Consider the following 20870-nt stretch of genomic DNA (forward strand, 5'->3'; position numbering starts at 1 on the left):
AGCAGTGTTCTCGTAACTTGTTGACACTGAGTACATATATACATGTACTGTCCACTTTTGCATTTGTTAATAATATCTTCTTCTTTTAACGGTAGGTTCATGTCTGAGCCGCCGTGGTCACAGCATGATACTATTGTAGTTTTCATGTTGTGATGCTCTTGAGTGAGTACGTGTAGTCCAGTTCACGAGGCGGTGTACCTTTTAGGTAATCTCCTATTTCCGCGGACCGCACTGACCTGGGCTCTGGCCACCGTGCGTAGGCAATCGGATGAAGTTCCTTGCCATGAAAAACGGCGGCCGTGACTCACTCAACTCAGATCTGTCGGACAGTGTATTCGACGCTCTACCTTCAGCCACCGCGCTTGCATCATGGCTTCATTTCTGCATTATACAGTACCTTTTGTTTAAATCTCTTTAACGGGTTGTCGCCGTGGTCACGATGATATGTGTTTCATGTTTGAGCTCTTGGTGAAGTGTAGGGTCCATCAGGAAGTGCGTGTACTTTAGGTAATCATTCTCATTTTATGGGCTTAAATAGGCTTGGCCTGAGGTCATCGTAATCCTTGCCCTGACAGCGCGTGACTGAATTGACTAATTCTGCTACGGTGTTCAGTCACCGCCGGGCGCGATCATGGTTCATGTTTCTGCTTTAGCGGTGGTTGTCATTGCCTCCTTTTATCGAGTCCCTATCTATTACCCGGCACTGACTGGGCTGGCTTTCCACCAAGCGCTAGGCTAGGCAATCGAGGTGAAGTTCCTTGCCAAGGGAACAACGCACGCCAGTGCTCGAACCTCGACCATGCGCTGACATCTGAGTCGAGTCTAACATTGGACGGCCCCCCACCACATACCACATGCACACATACCCCCACGCACCACACAACTACACACAACCTCACAAACACCACGGCTGCCACCCAACCACACTACATCACACATCACCTCACATTCACCACCCATCCACCCCACATACCCCTGCCACACACTACACATCAACTATACCTCCAACACACAGCCCCACACACCACACACTACACGGCAGCCACAGTATCAACCACCCATCCACACACATGCCGACACATGCCACACACAACACACTCACCACTTATCACGCATCACACACCACACACACCACACCACACCATACATACGCACACACAACTACATCACACACACACACACACACACACAACACACACACACACACAAACTCACATACATACCACACACACACACACCACACACCACACACACACACACACCACACACACACACATACATCATACACACACAATACATACTACACACACATACATACACACCCACACACTACATACACACACACACACTACACACACACACACACACACACACACACAACACACACACACACACACACACACACACACACACATACACACACACCACACAATATAACACACATACATACACACACACACATACATACAACACACACATACACACACACACACACACACATACACACACATACACACACACAGACACACACACACACACACACACACACACACACACACACACACACACACACACACGCACATAATAGCTTCATATTACAAATCTATTAGAAACTTATTCTAATTCTGTTATTATAATTATTGTTATTATTACTATATTGATCAACATTATATATTGTTCATGTTCCGTTTATTGATTCATCTGTTTGTTTGCACGTTACAAATAACATTGCCTAAAAATCTGTTAGAAGCCTATTCTGTGTTATTTTCTTTAATATCATCATTATTGTTATTATTATTATTATTATCATCATTGTTTTCATGTTTTGTGTGACTGGGGACTTGAAGCTGCTTCATTAACCCAATCGCCACGTTTGGCAAGAATACATGCCATGCCCACTGTAACACAGGTTTATTTATTGTGTTCACACATAGATGGCACTACAAGTGCTTAGTCATCAAGGGGTCACTTATTAGTCCTACCTTTGTCACCTGTTTACCCTTTTCCTTGACTTTTGGAAAGGATCTTTTGCATTATTTCATTGTCTTAAATGTTAACAAGATTTTAATAATACTTTAATAATCATAACATCATTAACAATAATAACAGTATTGATATCAATTGTATTAAAAGGAAAAACGCATTTTCCCGCCAATTCAAGGAATGGGGAAATCAAGATCAGTCAGTAGGGCCTACTGATAGACTCCTTGGAGGCTGAGCACATGTGGAGCCATCTGTATGTAACAAAATTCACAAAAACCTACAAGGGACAGAACATAAATCCGGGGTGATTGGGTTAATATATAAAAGAGGTCTGTTATGCCTGATGTCATATTCCATTTGACTGTTGAGTTTAGGTTACTTTATTTTGATGTGAAATGGGGTGATAATGAAAATGATCATATTCCTAATCTATTAGAATCCTTTTATAACTCTTTATTATCTTTTTTTTTTTCTATCATTCTTCTTTGAGGCAAGTACAGAGCAGTTAGACTTTCAGTTTATGTACATTTATTGTGTATATGATTATTCGAGGAGGGAGGTTAAGAGGGAAAGTTAATGGAATAAGGAGAAGGAGGAGAGGAGGGGAAGGGAGCTTCAAGCGAATTGGAAGATGGGAAGGTTAGGGAGCAAAGAGGGAGGGAGCAGATGTGGAAAGTTAGAAATGACATTAAGGAAGATTTGTGAGATGGAGTGGCAGAACTGGAAAAGGACAGGTAGTGGGAGATATGTTTAAAAGCTTCCATACCATTTTTCATAGATGTAATGGTTTCTGTCATTTTCACTTTCAGAAGGGACAAGTATTGGTGAGATCAGTTGGCAGGTTGATTGGTCTGAAACCAGGCTGACCTGCAAGTCAATACTAATCGTTTTTCAACATTCTACATTTGAGAATGGATCAGTGTCTTGGCAATTGTGCACTGGAGATAAATGCTACATGGGAAACAAAGGTAAGTAATGTTAATGTGTGTGTGTACGTGCGTGCGTGCATGCGAGCGTGCATGTGTGTTTGTGCGTGCGTGCGTGCGTGCATGTGTGTGTGTGTGTGCGCATGTGCATATACATATATATTTATACATTATATATATGTGTGTGTGTATGTATATGTATATATATATATATATATATATATATATATATATATATATATATATATATATATATATATATACATATGTTGTATGAGATAGCAATCTCATATTATTGCTATAAATATCAACAGTATAAAATGTTTGTGTTCCATTTGTTGATCCATCTGTTTGTTTGCACGTTACACATAACATTGCTTACAAATCTGTGAGAAGCCTATTCTGTATTGTATTTTTTATTATCATCATTGTTGTCATTATTATTATCATTATTATTATTGTTGTTGATATTATCATTCTATCATTGATAGATATCCCAGGAGGTTTATCTAAAAAAAAAAATGAAAATGTTTCATATATATTTATTTTTAGTATGCACAAACTCAGAACATCTTTCTTATTTATTTAATATTATCATTGGAAATATTAGAAGTACTAATATCTTTTTTTCCACAGATGGAGTTTTGGAGCTCAAGGGGGAAGATTTAAATGACAGTCCAGTGCAGCTTGAGCTGTCTGCTAAACTTGCAGATGGTAAGGGTGACTGCTCCTGGCAACATGCTCAGCTTTTCCGTCAGTTAGATTCTGCAACAGAACAGTTCCCTCTTCTTATACATATTAATTTTTTGTGAATTGTAATTAATATCTTTTTCAGAATTGATAACTCTCCAGATAACATCTTGGCTATATTTTTTGTTACATTTTTTAAAAATTATTAAGCAAAATACAGTTTAAATTAAGTGTACTGTATATTTTGTGGTTTAATTTGTGTTGATCACTGTTTAGGCTTTATTTAAAATTCTCTATATACAGTAGCATCTTTAACCCTTTCCCGACAGGTGGCATGTACGTACATGCCATGGCATGCCTGGACCATCTGCCGGTGGTATGTACGTACATGCCATGGTGTATGTATGGCCATGCCATGGTGTATGTATGGCCATGCCATGGTTGTTGTTTTTTTTGTTACAATTATGGCAAAATATTATTTTTTTGCCACTGAAAATGTGATTGAGTAGTTTTTAACACTTTTTCTCATTTTTCCTATACTATGCATTTCATAAAGGCTTCTCGGGCTTCCGAGGTTAGCGTAAAAAAAATTACGTCGGTAATTGACTACATTGGCCAGAGATATTATTTAGTATTCACGAAGTGATGATGTAATACCATGTGAAAATACCAATATGTATTTTTGAAAAAAAGAAAAAAAAATCAACTATTTATAAAAACACTGAACATAAAAGTGTATGTATATATGGAAGTGATAATATAAACCCGTTGAAACTAAAGTTATCTTATAAAATAACTTGAAAAAAAAAATGCAAAATGCAAATGTAATTTTTTTTTTTTTTTTTTATCTGTTGTATATTTTTTCCTTTTTTTCCTCTCCTTTCTTTCTTTCATTCTTTCTTTTTCTTTTTCTTTTTCTTTTTTTTCTACTAGTATATAGAATTTGTTGGGATAAAGGTCTAGAACATTTGATCTTATGTCAGATTAAGGAAGTGTTAGACTTTTTATTTTTTATTTTGATGAGACATTATGCTGAATGAGTTAATGTAATAAAATTATTAAATATCTTTTTAGTGGCTTAACTTTCCCATGTGTAATCAACAAAATGCATGTGTTTAGATACACTTACATATTGATAACATGTTCATTGTCTAAAATTCCTTTTAGGAATTTCAAAGAAAATTCATCAAATAAGTTTCTTGCTAGAAGTGATAGAAACAGAAGTAATATTTTAGTGTTTTAATACTTTCATTCAGGAACTTGCTGTGCCAATATCTTTATCAACCCACTCACCATACATTAATGCAAGTCCGCAGTAGTTTTTTGTGAATTTTGTTGCATACAGATGGCTCCACATGTGCACAGCCAGAAAGAAGTCTAGCAGTATCCCCTAGTGACTGATCCTGATTTCCTTGAATTGGCAGGATTTTTTTTTTCTTTCTAATATTATTAATATTGATACTGTTATTATTCATATTGATGTTATTATTATTAAAATGTCAATAAAATCATGGTAATGTTAAAGACAATGGTGTGTGTGTGTGTGTGTGTGTGTGTGTAAGAAGAAGGAAATTATAGTCACGGAGTTGCTATGATTCTCACGAAAAAAACTGCAAATGCACTAGTTGGGTCATCATCAATAATGGCTGCTCATGTTTGAGCAGCCGTGGACCTCTCCACCATCCCTCGCCACTAAATTCGATCCTACGCTTCTCTTTCCACTTGTACCATCGACAGCCCGCAAATATCTTTGATATTGTCGCTCAGTCTTGTCTTCGGTTTGCCTCTTCCTCTGTTTCCTATCACCATCCCTGTCAGCAAGTTTTTCTCAATACTTTTACTTCTCATTACATGACCAATAAACTTTAATTTCCTCCTGTTCAAGATGTCCAACAGCCAGTCTCTACAATTTATCTCTCCCAGCACCCCATCACTCATCTTCCTCTCTGTCCAGCTAACACGCAGTACTCGTCTGCAACACCACACTTCAAAACCACTGATCTTTCTCTTGTCTATCCACTTCAGCACCCAACACTCAGAACCATATGATGCAATTGGGAAAACTAATGAGTTCAACAACCCCAGCCCCGTCCGCAAGGTAATGCTTCGGTCTTTCCAGATGTTACCGAGAGCAACTGTGGCGCTTTTGGCAACGGCAACTCTTCCCCTTATCTCCGGTGAAATCATCATATGTATTAGTTAAAACAGCTCCAAGACAAGTGAACTCCTTCACACTTTCCACAATCACTCCATTGATTTTAACATGTTCATCATTGTTCATTGCCGGTTATCTTTGAATCTTCATGATCTTAGTTTTCTTGGCATTAAGAAACAAGCCAGCCTTTTCGCTTGCTTCTCTAACTTTATCTAGTAGTTGTTGTAGTTCAGTGATACTGCTGGCAACCAAAACTATATCACCGGCGCACCTCAGACTTGATACCTTGCATCCTCCAACATCCACAGCTCCCTCAAAATTCTCTAGAGCACCTCTCACAATTGCCTTCAGAATACATATTAAAGAGGTGCGGAGACAGAATGCAACCCTGTCGCACTCCCTGTTTGACCTCGAACCACTCTGTCAACCCACAAGTGGTTCCTACAGCTGCTAGTTGTTGGTCATACATGGCCTTTATTAGTTGGATGATGTGTTTTGGAAACCTCACATCGCTCATGCTATTCCAGAGGATATCGCGATCAACAGTATCAAAAGCTCTCACATAATCGATGAAACACAGGTACAGGTCTCTTTGATGTTCTCTGTTTTTCTCCATGATCAATTTTAAATTCAGAATCTGGTCTCTGGTACCCCCTTCCAGGGCGAAAACCCGCTTGCTCGTCTGCAACTTCCTCTCCCAACCCCAACTTCATTCTCTCAGCAACAATTTTCAACAAAATTTTGCTGCTGTGACCCATTAATGCAACTGTCCTATCATTGTTGCATTGGAGTGCGTCACCCTTTTCCAGGTATGGGAGCAAAGACCGACTCTACCCAGTCCTCCGGCCACCCTCCTTCATTCCATATTTCTGTACAGAGTCTGCAGAAGAAGCATTCAACACTTTCGCCAGCACTCCTAATTAGTTCTGCTGTTATTTCATCCATTCCGGGCCTCTTGTTATTCTTTACTTCCTTTATGGCTCTCACAACTTCGTCCAGCAGCGGCGGCGGTTCATCTTCACTGTCATTGAGTCTAATTAATGTTGTTGTTAGATCTTTATTCACTAGTTGGGTACAGCCCAATAAATGATTATATTTATATTATGTATGTATTATACAATGCTACACACCAACCAACATTGCAAGTGATGTAGAAATGGAAAATTTTTATAACACTCTCCAAGAAACTTTAGACACAATCCCTAACAGAGATGTAAAAGTAATCATGAGAAAGAGGTGAAGATTTTATTGAATTCTGTAGTACAAATAATCTAGTTATAGCCAATACATTGTTCCAACACCACCCAAGACAATTGTACACGTGGTTTTCACCAGACAAAAGAACACGCAACCAAATTGACTACATTGTGCTGAACCAAAAATGGAAAAGTTGCATAAAAAATGCCAAGACAAGACCTGGTTCCGACTGCAACGGTGACCACCAACTACTAACTATCGACTTTCAAATAAGACTCAAAAAGATGGAGCGTCCAACACCACCTCTAAAGCTCGACTACAAAACTCTTGATTGATAACAGTTACAGAATTACAGTGTCAAACAAATTTGAAGTACTCAATCAATGTGAAGATGATAAACACCAAATGAGTTATGGGAAGAAGGAAAAGAACTCTTGCTGAGCACTGCTTAAGAAACTATCGCCAAAAAGAAAAAGACAAATTCCCCCTGGATATCTGAAAAAAACACTAAGTGAAATTGAAACAAGAATGTGCCTAAAATCAAAGAGTATCAATAATCCAGTTGAAGAAGTAATTTACAAAAAACAAAATACAAAAATTCAAAGATTATTGTGATGAGATAAGGAAAAATATTTAAATGAACATTGCCAGAGAATTGAAAACTGTTCTATCAATAAGACAAATAAAGAACTCTACCAAGGAGTACGAAACATCACACGAAAATTTAAACCTACAATGGACACTATCAAAACTGAAGATGGACTTGTTTTATGTGATGGAAAATAAGTCAAAGATAGATGGAATCAATATTGTTCCAACCTATACAAAAAGAATAAAGATCTAACAACAACATTAATTAGACTCAATGACAGCAAAGATGAACCACCGCCACTGCTAGATGAAGTTATAAAAGCCATAAAGGAATTAAAGAATAATGGCCAGAAGACTGGGTAAAATCAGTCTTTGCTCCCATACCTAAAAAAGGTGACGCACTCCAATGCAACAATAACAGGGCAATTGCGTTAATAAGTCACAGCAGCAAAATTTTGTTGAAAATTATTGCTAAAAGAATGAAGTTGAAGTTGAGAGAAGAAATTGCAGACGAACAAGCAGATTTTCGCCCTGGAAAAGGTACCAGAAAAAAATTCTAAATCTGAAATTGATCACAGAGAAAAACAAGGAACATCAGAAAGACCTATACCTGTGTTTCATTGGTTACTTGAAAGCTTTTGATACTGTTGATCACGATATCCTCTGGAATAACATGAACGATATGAAGTTTCCAAAACACATCATCCAACTAATAAAAGCCATGTATGACCAACAACAAGCAACTGTAAGAACCACTTATGGGTTAACAGAATGGTTCGAAGTTAAACAAGGAGTGCGACAGGGTTGCATTCTGTCTTCGCACTTCTTTAACATATATTCTGAAACAATTATGAGAGGTGCTCTAGAGAATTTTGATGGAACTGTAGATGTTGGAGGATACAAAATATCAAATCTAAGGTACGCCGATGATATAGTTTTGATTGCCAGCAGTATCACTGAACTACAACAACTACTAGATAAAGTTAGAGAAGCAAACGAAAAGGCTGGCTTGTTTCTTAATGCCAAGAAAACTAAGATCATGAAGATTCGAAGATAACCGGCAATGAACAATGAAAAAAAAAACAAAAAAAAACGGGCGGAAGGCAATGGCAGACCACCGCTCTAAATTGCCAAGAAAAATCATGGAAGCCCATGATCGCCAAGGCCGCGGTGGCCGAATGAATAGAACATCGGACTCAAGACTGGCGCCAGGCAATCTGAATTCGAGGGTTCAAGTCACCGGCGCGTTGTTCCCTTGGGCAAAGAACTTCACCTCGATTGCCTACCTAGCCACTGGGTGGCCAAGCCAGCCCAAGTCAGTGCTGGTCCCAAGCCCGGATAAAATAGAGAGAATAATTACCTAAAAAAGGTAACACCGGCACTCTCCGTGGAAAGCAACTGGGGACCCTACCAGTAATCACTCCAAGAGCATCACAACATGAAAACTACAATTAAGTATCATCCTGTGACCACGGCGGCTCAGACATGAACCTACCTTTAAAAGAAGATATATATATATATATATATATATATATATATATATATATATATTCTTTTATAATAATGTAAAAGGCTGTGGATGCCTCTAAACAATGGTTGTGACTGGTTGGCAGTGATAGGAGTTATAAAGGCTTGCTTGATGGTCTAAATTGCCACCACGTGGTTTATTGGTAAATGGCTTACAGAAATTGTGCTTATGTATATGCCATCTTATCTGTTTTGCAGATTTATTGAGACAACATACACGTAGTTATGAAGAGATTTTGTGGTAGACGTGGCGGAGGCGGCGTCAGCTCCTACGAGCGAAAGGGGAAGGAGTTCGCGGTTCAAGAGACGGACTTGGACTGACTCCTTCCCACCTTTGCTCGTAGGAGCTGACGCCGCCTCCGCCACGTCTACGACAACAAGACCTCTTCATAACATCGTGTCTGTTATCTCAATAAATCTGTGAAACAGATACTGAGTTTTCCTCTGGACCTGCCAGATAATATAGTGGTTTTCTTGTAAATTCAAATCAGAGACCATTATAAATATAATTTTTTTTTACATTATATATTTACATATATATATATATATATATATATATATATATATATATATATATATATATATATATATATATATATATATATATATTTATATATATACTGTTACGCCGGCCACCTCGTCTCTCTGCCACAAACACAAGGCAGGCTAGGCAGACGGCGTGCTATCCACAGGGTCGTGAACACTCAACAGCTCCAAGAGGCACGAGCACCACAGCGTCCCAGAACACCAGGAGGGGAAACGCCAAGTGGCGAGGCAGGGCACGAAATAAACACAAAATGACAGTCTTTCCTTTATTTACACAAGTTATTTACCCGTACACTTTTCTATAGGCACAATACAGGGGGAAACCAGCATGTCACACTACACGATACAGCTTATAACAGGGCAACACAAAATTTATCAGGTCACAAGGGCACACACGAGGTCTTCACAGGAGCAGCACCCAACCGCGTCTCTTGGCTTGTTCCTCCGCTCCTCCGCTCACAGCCAGTTGCTTCATGTTTGCCCAGGTCCCTTCATGTTAACACATGCCCAGGTCATTCTTTTCATGTTAACACATGTTTCGCACAGAGACAAAGACCCACTGGCGTAGCAATACATATATACTTATATACTTATATATATTATATATATATATATATATATATATATATTTTTTTTTTTTTTTTTTTTTTTTTTTTTTTTTTTTTTTTTTTGTAGGTTCATGTATGAGCCGCCGTGGTCACAGCATGATACTTGATTGTAGTTTTCATGTTGTGATGATATTGGAGTGAGTACGTGGTAGGGTCCCCAGTTCCTTTCCACGGAGAGTGCCGGTGTTACCTTTTAGGTAATCATTCTCTCTATTTATCCAGGCTTGGGACCAGCACTGACTTGGGCTGGCTTGGCCACCCAGTGGCTAGATAGGCAATCGAGGTGAAGTTCCTTGCCCAAGGGAACAACGCGCCGACCGGTGACTCGAACCCTCGAACTCAGATTGCCGTCGTGACAGTCTTGAGTCCGATGCTCTAACCACTCGGCCACCGCGGCCATACATCATATATATATATATATATATATATATATATATATATATATATATATATATATATATATATATATATATATATAAATACATATATATATATATATATATATATATATATATATATGTATATGTATGTATATTAAATATATATATATATATATTATTAAATATATATATATTTTTTTATGAATATATATTTAAAAAATATATATGCAATTATATATTTACATATATATTATATATATTAGATAAATAGATATAGTGGGCGCATGGCTGCATCCACTCTTTGATTCCAGCTGCGAGGGTCCCCCATCGAGAATCTCCAAGCTGGCCCTCGGCTCATCTCTAATTCCTCGTGACAGGTGTCATCGAGCTGCCCAAGCCATGACTTCCTGGTTCGTCCCACGGGCCTCCTCCACCCAGGATTGTCTTACAAAGTGACACCCTGATGGGCAGAGTCATCCACAGGGAAGTGAGTTAGGTGCCCAATATAGCTTGAGTTGGCGATCCCTGAGTATGCAAGTAACAAGTCCCATGCCAGTCTCACAGTGCAGCCATCGGTTGGATACATGGTCCTGCCAACTGTACCCCATGATTCGGCGAAGAGACTTGTTACAAAAGGCATCAAGACAGGACTCCAAGGCACTAGATAGTGTCCAGGTTTCACTTCCATAGAGTAAAACTGGCAGTATCAAGGCATTGAAGACACGTAGCTTGGTACGTCTGCATAGGTACTGACATCTCTTAATGCTATTGTTGATCGAGTTCATGGCTCCTGTTGCCAGACCAGTCCATCTACTGACTTCTTGGTCTGACAGCCCAGAGATATAGACTACGCTAACCAGGTATGCAAAGTTCTCTGTGACTTCATCGTCCTCACTGCAAACATGGATCAACTGAATGGGTTCCCCTATCAGGCCCCCAAAGTCCTGAAACTTGAAATTGGTCCAGGAGACCTCTAGGCCAAAGGGCTTCACCTTACTGCTAAATGCATCAAGAGCCGCCACCAGTGACTCCAGGGACTCAGATAAGATAGCAACATCATCGGCAAAGTCAAGGTTAGAGACCTTGATATTGCACAGTGCTGCTCCACACTGACTTTGGCTAGTACCTCTGCCCATTATCAAATCCATGCAGATCTTGAAAAGTACTGGTGCAAGGACACAGCCTTGCCTCACCCCTTAATTAACAGGGAAGAAGTTTGACAGTCCCCCACCACACTTTACAGCACTTTCAGTACCGGTATATAGGCTTGCTCTATTAGGCCAATAATCTGTGTCAGAATCAGGGGCGTCACTTAAGGGGGGTATGGGGGGGTTCACCCCCCAACTCTTAAAAAAGCCTCTTTTTGCAGAGCAAAATCTAGTTCTGCAGGGCAAATTTTTTGGTATTTATAGTTTATAAATTTCTACCAATAATACGATATATGATACTGGTTGATGGTTCATTCCGGGCTACTTATAAAGAGCTAGTGAGCATTTTCTTTTTCACGATTTGCAGGGCAAAACTTATTTTTTCAGGGCAAATTTACCCGTCACCCCCCCAACTCTTAACATGAAGTGACGCCCCTGGTCAGAATTCCCGAGTCTCAGAATCTCAGTCAAACATTATCTTGAGGGCATTGTAGGCTGCAGGCAACCCACAACCAAACTCACGACAGCATTCCACAAGTACTTGAAGCACTAAGATACAGTCTATTGTGGACTTGCCAGGAGTGAATCCAGACTGCTCTGGTCTCTGGTGCCTTAGTATGTCGTCGCGGATCCATTTCAGAAGAATGTGGTTGAAAACTTTGCCTGCTATGCTGAGCATTGTAATTCCATGGTAGTTGCTACAGTCCCAACAACCCCTTTCCCCTTCCAGAGAGGGATGACCACGCCCCTCAATATGTCAGGTGGAAAGCAAGCCCCGAGCCATAGATTCACCCCCAGCCTTTAGAAGTTCAGCAGGGATATCACATATGCCTATGGCTTTCCCACACTCCAGCTTGGAAATTTCCATCCTAATCTCCATTAGGGTAGGAGGTTCCTCACTGATGGTTGGGTCCGGCATAGGTATTGTGATACCACTTGCATCCAAGCTAACTGTTGGAAGGTCTACCTGGGTACAACTGCTCAAAATACTCACAAATCCCAACATGATCTGAGATGATCTGTCCATCCACTGGGCAGACTGCAGTCATCTGCGAGGAGAGCTCAGAGTTCAGCTTTCTCAGGGCTTGGTAGGCAGGGCAAATGTCATTTACCAAGAAATGGCCCTTCAACCTGCTCAGCAAGATTCCTGTTGAACTGTTTCTCCCTTCTCAGCACCAAAGAGCAACGCAAAACCTGATTGCCATTCAGCCGAGTCATGCCACACGCTTCATTGGCCACAAATGTCTCCAGGGAGATGGAATTCTGCTTTGCCCTCGGGCGTACGCCAATGAACTACTGTGCTGCTTCGAGTGTTTAGGCTTGAAGAGCTCCCACAGAGCAACTGGGTCAGTCAGTTTATCAAGTTCTGTGAATCGATCAGAGACTGCCATGGTGAACCCACGGGTACACTCCTCCCTCAGTCTGTCCAATTAAAACGCCCTAGAGTAGCCACTGGAGGGACGAGGAGTTTTGAAATGGACCCATAGGGTAGCAGTCTATGGCAGTATGTATGCATGTGTATATATATATATATATATATATTGTGTATATATATATATAATATATTATATTATTTTATATATATATATATATATATATATATATATATATATATAATGTGTGTGTGTGTGTGTGTTTATGTGTGTGTATACATATACATACATATATTTAAATATGTGTGTGTATGTATATAACTATGCATATAAATATATATCTACATATATATAAAAATTTATATAATATAATATATATATTAATATATAATATATATATATATATATATATATAATATGTATATATATATATATAAATATCATATATATATATATATATTATATATATAATATAATGTATATTATATTAATATATAATATATATATATATATTATAATATATATATATATTAATATAATATATTATATATATATTTATATATATATATAATATATATATATATATATATTATATTTATATTATTATATTATATATATATATATATATATATATATATATTATATATATGTGTGTGTGTGTGTGTGTGTGTGTGTGTGTGTGTGTGTGTGTGTGTGTGTGTGTGTGTGTGTGTGTGTGTGTGTGTGTGTGTGTGTGTGGCCGCCGAAGATCGCCTATGATTTGTCAATGGGTGTGAGGTGACTGATAACATTGGTAGCACTCCTTAAGATTTATTCAGTAGCGGTCAAACCTGTTAATTAATACACCGATTATAGGAATGCGTGCATATATTATATATATATATATATATATATATATATATATATATATATATATATATATATATATATATATATATATATATATATATATAATTTTTTTTTTTTTCTTTTTTTTATCTTTCTTTCTTTCTTTCTTTTTTCTTTTTTCCAAGTGCTCTGTCCCACCAGGACGTTGGCGATCATTGATTTCCATGAGCAGTGGTTTGCCATTGCCTTCCACCCGGTGTTTTTATCGAGTCACCATCTCTATTTACCCGGCACTGACTTGGGCTGGTTTGCCCACCCAGCGGCTAGGTAGGCAATCGAGGTAAAGTTCCTTCCCCAAGGGAACAACGCGCCGGCCGGTGACTCGATCCCTCGAACTCAGAATTGGCGTCATGAGAGTCTTAGGCCACCGCGGCCTAAAAGATTTTTATTCAACGGTATAGGCTCATGTTTAAGCAGCCGTGGTCACAGCTAGATCCCTTAAATGTAGTTTTCATGTTGTGAAGATCTTGGAGTGAGTACGGGGTTTAGGTCCTCAGTTCCTTTCCACGGAGTTTGCCGGTGTTTACCTTTTTTTTAGGTAATCTTTTCTCTCTATTTTATCCGGGGGGGACCAGCACTGACGTGGGCTGGCTTGCCCACACAGTGGCTAGGTTATGCAATTAAAGGTGGAGTTCCTTGCCCAAGGGAACAACGCGCCGGCCGGTGACTCGAACCCTCGATCTCAGATCGGCGTCGTGAGAGTCTTGAGTCCAATGCACTAGCCATTCGGCCACCGTTGCCTTAATGCATGCATACAATACATAAAAACCACAAATTAAAACAGGGTTGTACCTCACCGTAAAACCCACTAAAAACAGGATGTACCTCACCGTCGACTTCCGTGTTAGGTCGTCTTGGTAATTACCCCCTTTTTTGCGTTTGACTGTGGCTGCCGAGAACGCCTATAATTTGTTGTGGGTGTGGGGTGACGGTGGATACCACTACATAGCACTCGCTTAAGGTTTATTCAGTAGCGGTCAAACCTTTTAATTTAATACATCGATTATGGGAAATGCTACATCACTACATAAAACCACAAATTTAACAACATATGTTAGATTACAAGATAAAGAACTTCCTACAATATTGGATACATACGCATTGCGGGAACAGTCAGAATATCAGCTGATTCCAGTATGCTATGGGCATCTTGACGGCACGGAGGTTCTCCTTGAACTGCCCTCACCCTTGAAACATACATATGCTACGACATCAAGTAACATTCTACTTCATATGTTATACATTAGTTGGGTCATGATCCTACTATCTCCCAGCATCGATCACATGAAGACCACCTCACTTCCTAGGGACGAACCCCTCACACAAACAAATTTCCCTGACAGGTCAGCTCTTAGGTTGATATGGACTATGTTTTTGACCCGGCGATCACAACCGACTAGGCCTCCTCAGGAGGTTGTACACAGAAAATAAATTTTTATACAATCAGCCTCTCCGACTGCAGTGTTACAGATATAAATACAGAATATATGACACACATAATATGAAGTATAATTACCAGCGGCGGCTACACTCCCCCTTTGCTCCACGTTGAGCAACCAAATAATGCTTCTAAGAGGCATAACTTCACTATGGGTCTGATGAGGATTCCAGAACTAGTCCAGACTTTGGCTTTTCTCCACGAAGCCATCTTCACTGGCTATAGCCTCTGTCACCCTCCCTAGTCTCCACTGATTCCGGGATATGTTGTTCGACAAAGAAACAAGGTCTCCTTCCTGAAGATTTCTAGATGGCTTCAACGGGTTTCTGTCTCATCCTCAATGTGTTAGGTATTCAGCTTTCCACTTTTCCAGAACCTATCTGCTGGACTTGGTGCTGGATCCAGGCTCGCCCATATGTGTTGTCAAGTGAAGCTTGTCATCTGTCTCCCACCCTGGATACCATCTCCTACATTCATCCTCAGGGCATGGTTAGGGGTTAAAGCTTGGTTCTGTGACATTCCCCGGGTTTCCGCAGTAAGAGGGCGGCTGTTCATTGTGGCTTCTACTTAAACAAAATAACGTCGTAGTCGTCATCATCTATTCTCTGCATGCCTATGATCGAAGAGAGAATCTTCCTTGGTTCGAATCTGCGGTCCAACACGCCCTCCCATGTGAGATGCTGCAGGGGTTGGAAAACCACTAAATGCCTCTCTGTTTACATTGTCATCAATGGGCTTCCCCCTCGACCAGCATGAACTGTTGCTCGGAAGCTCCTTTTTCTGCTCACAAGAAGTTGTTCCTCTATCAGAGTAGATCTTCATGGGGGTTCCTCTCCGGCTATAAAGCACATACGGGGGTTTGAGAAAGGCGCTAGCATCCAGAGATTTTAAAGGGGTTCAATATGGACAACCCTGGTGCTGAAGCATGTAAGGACACACCAAATCGCTTATTGTGTTTTCTTTTACATACACATGAAATGGTCCAAAACAATCCACTCCAGTGTGGTCCATGGTGTAACTCGCTCAATAGTTTAAATCTCCTTTCCAGGGTTTGCTATTTACTCTCCAGCAGGTTAAACAGTTACGTAGTTTGGGCAACCAAAGGGGGCCTACCCCCACTATCCAATATTTCCTGCGAATTCTGCCAAGGTGTGTTCTCTGCCGGAGTGCCTGCATGGAACATATGAATATCTTTAACTATTAAGGTGTTCAGGATGATCTTTCGAAAAAACACCGGCCTTTTTGAATTGTGTCAATATATTCATCGACTCTCCGACCACCTACACTAAAATACCCTGGTCACCAAGTGGGTTCCAGACGATAAGGCGGCTTGCCTTCAATTTTTTTTTTTTTTTCTTCAATATGTCCAACAAAGCAGGTCATTTGCACTTGTCCCGATGATAACCTCCTTGCTTCTTGGATCTCTATAACACTGAGGTTAGATCCTGGTGTGAAGACTTCTTCTGCATGCTGAACAGAATCTACGTAGCCTTGCTACAAATTTGTTTGCAGCTTGTACCACGAGGAATTCGCTTAAACAGTGGGTCCACGGTGCAAATTTTTCCTTTGCCCAGCTGTAAATGATATAGTCATATTTTTAACTTCAGGATCATCATTTGAAAACCCAGGAAGTTCTGGTGGAGGAGGTCAGGAGGCTTCAGGTAAAAGGGGAAATTCTGCCCTTCCTTCCAATCCTTTCTTTGCCCTTAACTCTATACTGATAGACCTCTGGAAGCAGAAACAGCTGTGTTGAGCTCTGATCTTACATGTCTCCACTGTTGGGGAATGAATTTTGTGTATAATCCCCACTTGATTCGCAAGAATGTGGAATCGACGGGAGGTGTTCATGATGTACCTGCAGAACAATATACTATCAGTATAGTCTAGAGTCATCAATAGGCAAAGAGGCGCTTCCGTAACTTTGCATCTGAATGTGGCTGGGCCAGGACTGCTGCCGACCCAAATCCCGCCTGGGGATGGTGGGTTTTCTTTATTGGAGCCAGGGCTTGTTCTTGCCAACATGAGAGTACAGTGGAGTGATACCCGACACATCTTGTATCCCTCAAGTAAGAAAACGGCTGCAGAAGCCTTTGTGGATGCATCACAGAAATGATGGGAGCTGCACACTGTCGTTTTTTCCAAGTTCATAGGGCACTATGCACCTATTGATGCAGAAGCCTTCCATTCCCTTAATTCACTGAGCCATGCATTCCATTTTATTTAATTCTGTGGCCAAGCTCTTGCATCCCATCCTCTATGACGTCTCACTTTCCCCTTGGAGATCATCTTTTCTCTCACCGTGAATGGGGCTAACATGCCGAGGGTCATATACTGACCCCCATAATGCTTAGCATACCTCTTTTGAGATCGGCTTGTCCTGTACAGTTACTCTGATCTGAAGCACATCATTCTTTAGGCTCCACAGGACCCCCAAGGCTCTGTCATTGGTTAGGTCCTGTTTCGCAGATCAATATCTTTAACAGGAGACTCCTTCCTCGTGTGGGATTGCAGTAATAACCTTTTTAAGTTTGACATCCACTTAGTTAAATGAAAGCCGCTTTGTTTTTAGGTGGTCCTTCAACTGCTTTGCCTGGTGAATGGGCCCTTGCTTCATTCTCGACAGGTCATCTACATAGAAGTTCCCTTTTACTCTGCTAATTTGGTTTTAGATATGTTCTTAGGAGAGCAAATGATGCACATGCGGGGCTCCAAACACCTCCATATAGTGCACCCTCATGCAATATACTTTTGGCCTCACCCGAGAAATCTCCCTTCAGCCCCCTATAAGAACCTTAGAATATCACGATCCCCTTGAGGTGACCTTTACCTGGTGAAATATAGCCTTGATATCAGCAGCTACTGCAACTTCTCTTTTTCTAAACCGGAGCGTATGCCCAGCAGGTCATTTTATCAAGTCCGGCCTTGCATGACCTGTTTATTTTAGGGTGGTGCCTTCAAAGGAAACAGCATAGTCGAAAACTATGCGTATTTTCCCCAGGTTTGTTAGGATTGAATACCAGGTGGTGTGGTAGGTACCATGTCTTCCCTGGCGGTCCTACTCCCTTTGCCTGCTCAGTATGTCTTTTCTTGGAGTAACTTCTAAATTTCTGCTACATATTTAGCCTTCAGGGTTTCATCCCTTTGAAGGCGTGTTTTTCAGGCAACAATCGTCTTTTCACCCCTTATCCAATTGTCTTGGGAATTCATGATGTCCGTCAACCATGGTTCCCTCTTTGTCCCATAAATGTAGTACCCTTTATAGTCCTCCACTGATCTTTTCCCTTTTCATTTGTGTGCTCCTCTCTGAGGGCCCAAAGTTTTTTTAGCTGATCATCCAACCCTGGTACTCGGTGCTGCGGTACAGGGCACTTCACTTATGTAGGTCCCAAAAATTTTTTTGCTCCCAGTGACCTGCTCCCAAAGGGCCGTTTAACCTGCCCATCCTAATTTTTCCTAACAGCAAGGGTTTCACCCCCTCTCCCCTTCTAACCTCCAGAGGCAAAAGAGGGAGCATCCTGCCCGATCGTAACTCCGAAAGCCCCATCTGGTGGATTTGCTTGAGTAGGAACCAGGTCTCGTAGGTGTGGCCAGCGAGCGGCGTTCAATTGGCTCACTCTAGCTTTGACAGACCTTCGGGAGGAGTCGGGGAAAAATCACCTGGGCAGAGTCCCCATAGTGGTAAATTTTTTCATGTGTACAGTCCCTTGACCATGAGATCAACCCGTTTGGTGTCATGGTAAGTTTCCTGTGTCAGTGTAGTAATCACTGTTTTCCCCTTCCTCCTTTGCCAAAGCATTTTTTACTACCTTGATGGAACAGAAAGAGTCCAGCAAGGCAAAATGTCATCAGGGTTTGACCATCGTTGTCCTCAGCAGCTGTTACAATCACTTGAACAATGGGGAGGGCCACCTCCCTCCTTACAGCTTCCACCCATGCTGTCAGTGTCCTCCTGAATGGCCGCTTTGTCATTGTTGCTGTGAGGCCGAAGTTTCAACAGTCTGTCCAAGTCTTTCATTTTCACCATTATTTTGGGAGGCACTTTGAGTATCATGTAACCACCGTGAATGCTTTCCTCCACAGCCCTAACTGTTGCATGGTTTCGCCTTACATTCTTTATATAGGTGGTTGTCCCTAAGGCATATGAAGCATCTCCTCTGAGCTGTCACTACATTTTTGCGATGCTCCGGGCTTGTAGCCGCTGGCATCAGCAGTGTGACGGTGCAACCACATATCATCCTCTCCAAGATGCCCAGACCAACTCGGGTTAATGGTTTCCACGTGGGCCACGACAAGGGACGCCTTGACCCTTGTGTTAACAGATGTATTGAGTGGGTGAGCCTCACGAAGGGGGCCATCAGTGGTGTGTAGGGCAGTTCAAGAGTTAACACAGGCCTGACAACACGTACATAAGGACTGATCTGGAGACTTATTAAAGGCCTTGACTGTTCCCGCTATGCATACATATGAAACACATTAATGTATAAATGTAGATATCATTTGCACATGTACATCCTTGTACAATTTATGTTTTATAATATAGAAGAGTACTTGGAAAACAGTGTAACATATAGACTCTCCGGTTGTAATAGTATAAGCACTGGTTAGATATATTGTAAGTTAACGTAAATCTAATTGTGACAGTGATTATGATTGTTATATATTGATTACAGGTTTGACCGCATTCCAATAAATTGTGAAGCGAGTACAACGCAGTGGTATCAGTCACCTCAAATTGCCACAAATAATCTAAGCGTGTGAAATGGCGCTTACAGGGCTGAGTGACTTGAATACAGAGCACATAAAAATGGGGTGGGGCTCTGTACACAAACGACATTGATTACCTCGTTTCCAGGGTTCAACATTAGTTTTAGTGAATAGCCCTACATCTTTAGCTTGTTGTTTTGGCATGGACATGCTCATCTGGGTAGCTGGGTACGGTATCCACGACCCTAACTTCTCGGCTTCATCTTGCATCACGGAAATGGGCCTTGGAAAATGCCAGAGGGTTGTGGGCACGCCTGCTACGTGCAGCGTCCATCTCTTCTGTAGAAATTTCTTTACGTTTTTCAAACGAGGAGTCTTTGATCGCTTTTTGCCAGTCAAAATGGCATGCCACTTGGAGTATTGGAGTAGATCGTCCATTCAGTCCACCAGACTTCTCACCACATGTGGGTTGTCAATATGGCTCAGCTTCCCAATTTTCTTTGCAAAATGAATATGGGACATCAGATTTAGACACACCTCCGAGATGACCTTATGGTCACTTTCCCTCACCTGTGGCCCGCTTGTTTGCTCTACTTCTATGCGACTCATGTACAGATTTTTATCTCCATATTTCGTATCAAGGATTTTAGTGCATCGTCTTTTAAATGTACCTTTTCACCTTGTTAAGGCAAGGTCAGTTTTACCTGTGGGGGCAT

The 20870-nt window shown here is 40.7% G+C and overlaps 1 protein-coding gene across 1 annotated transcript in view; it reads left to right on the top strand.

Moving 5' to 3' along the window:
* Positions 1–4032, top strand: part of LOC119595653 (peptide-N(4)-(N-acetyl-beta-glucosaminyl)asparagine amidase-like) — a gene marked incomplete at its 5' end in the record, with an annotated part of 8438 nt that extends 4406 nt beyond the window's left edge. The window contains 2 exon segments of the mRNA XM_037944759.1: positions 2793–2951; positions 3546–4032. Coding sequence (XP_037800687.1) covers positions 2793–2951; positions 3546–3721 — 335 coding nt within the window.
* Between the last annotated feature and the right edge of the window lie 16838 nt (positions 4033–20870).

The sequence above is a fragment of the Penaeus monodon genome, chromosome 36 (genome assembly GCF_015228065.2).
Source record: "Penaeus monodon isolate SGIC_2016 chromosome 36, NSTDA_Pmon_1, whole genome shotgun sequence".
Lineage (NCBI taxonomy): Eukaryota > Metazoa > Arthropoda > Malacostraca > Decapoda > Penaeidae > Penaeus > Penaeus monodon.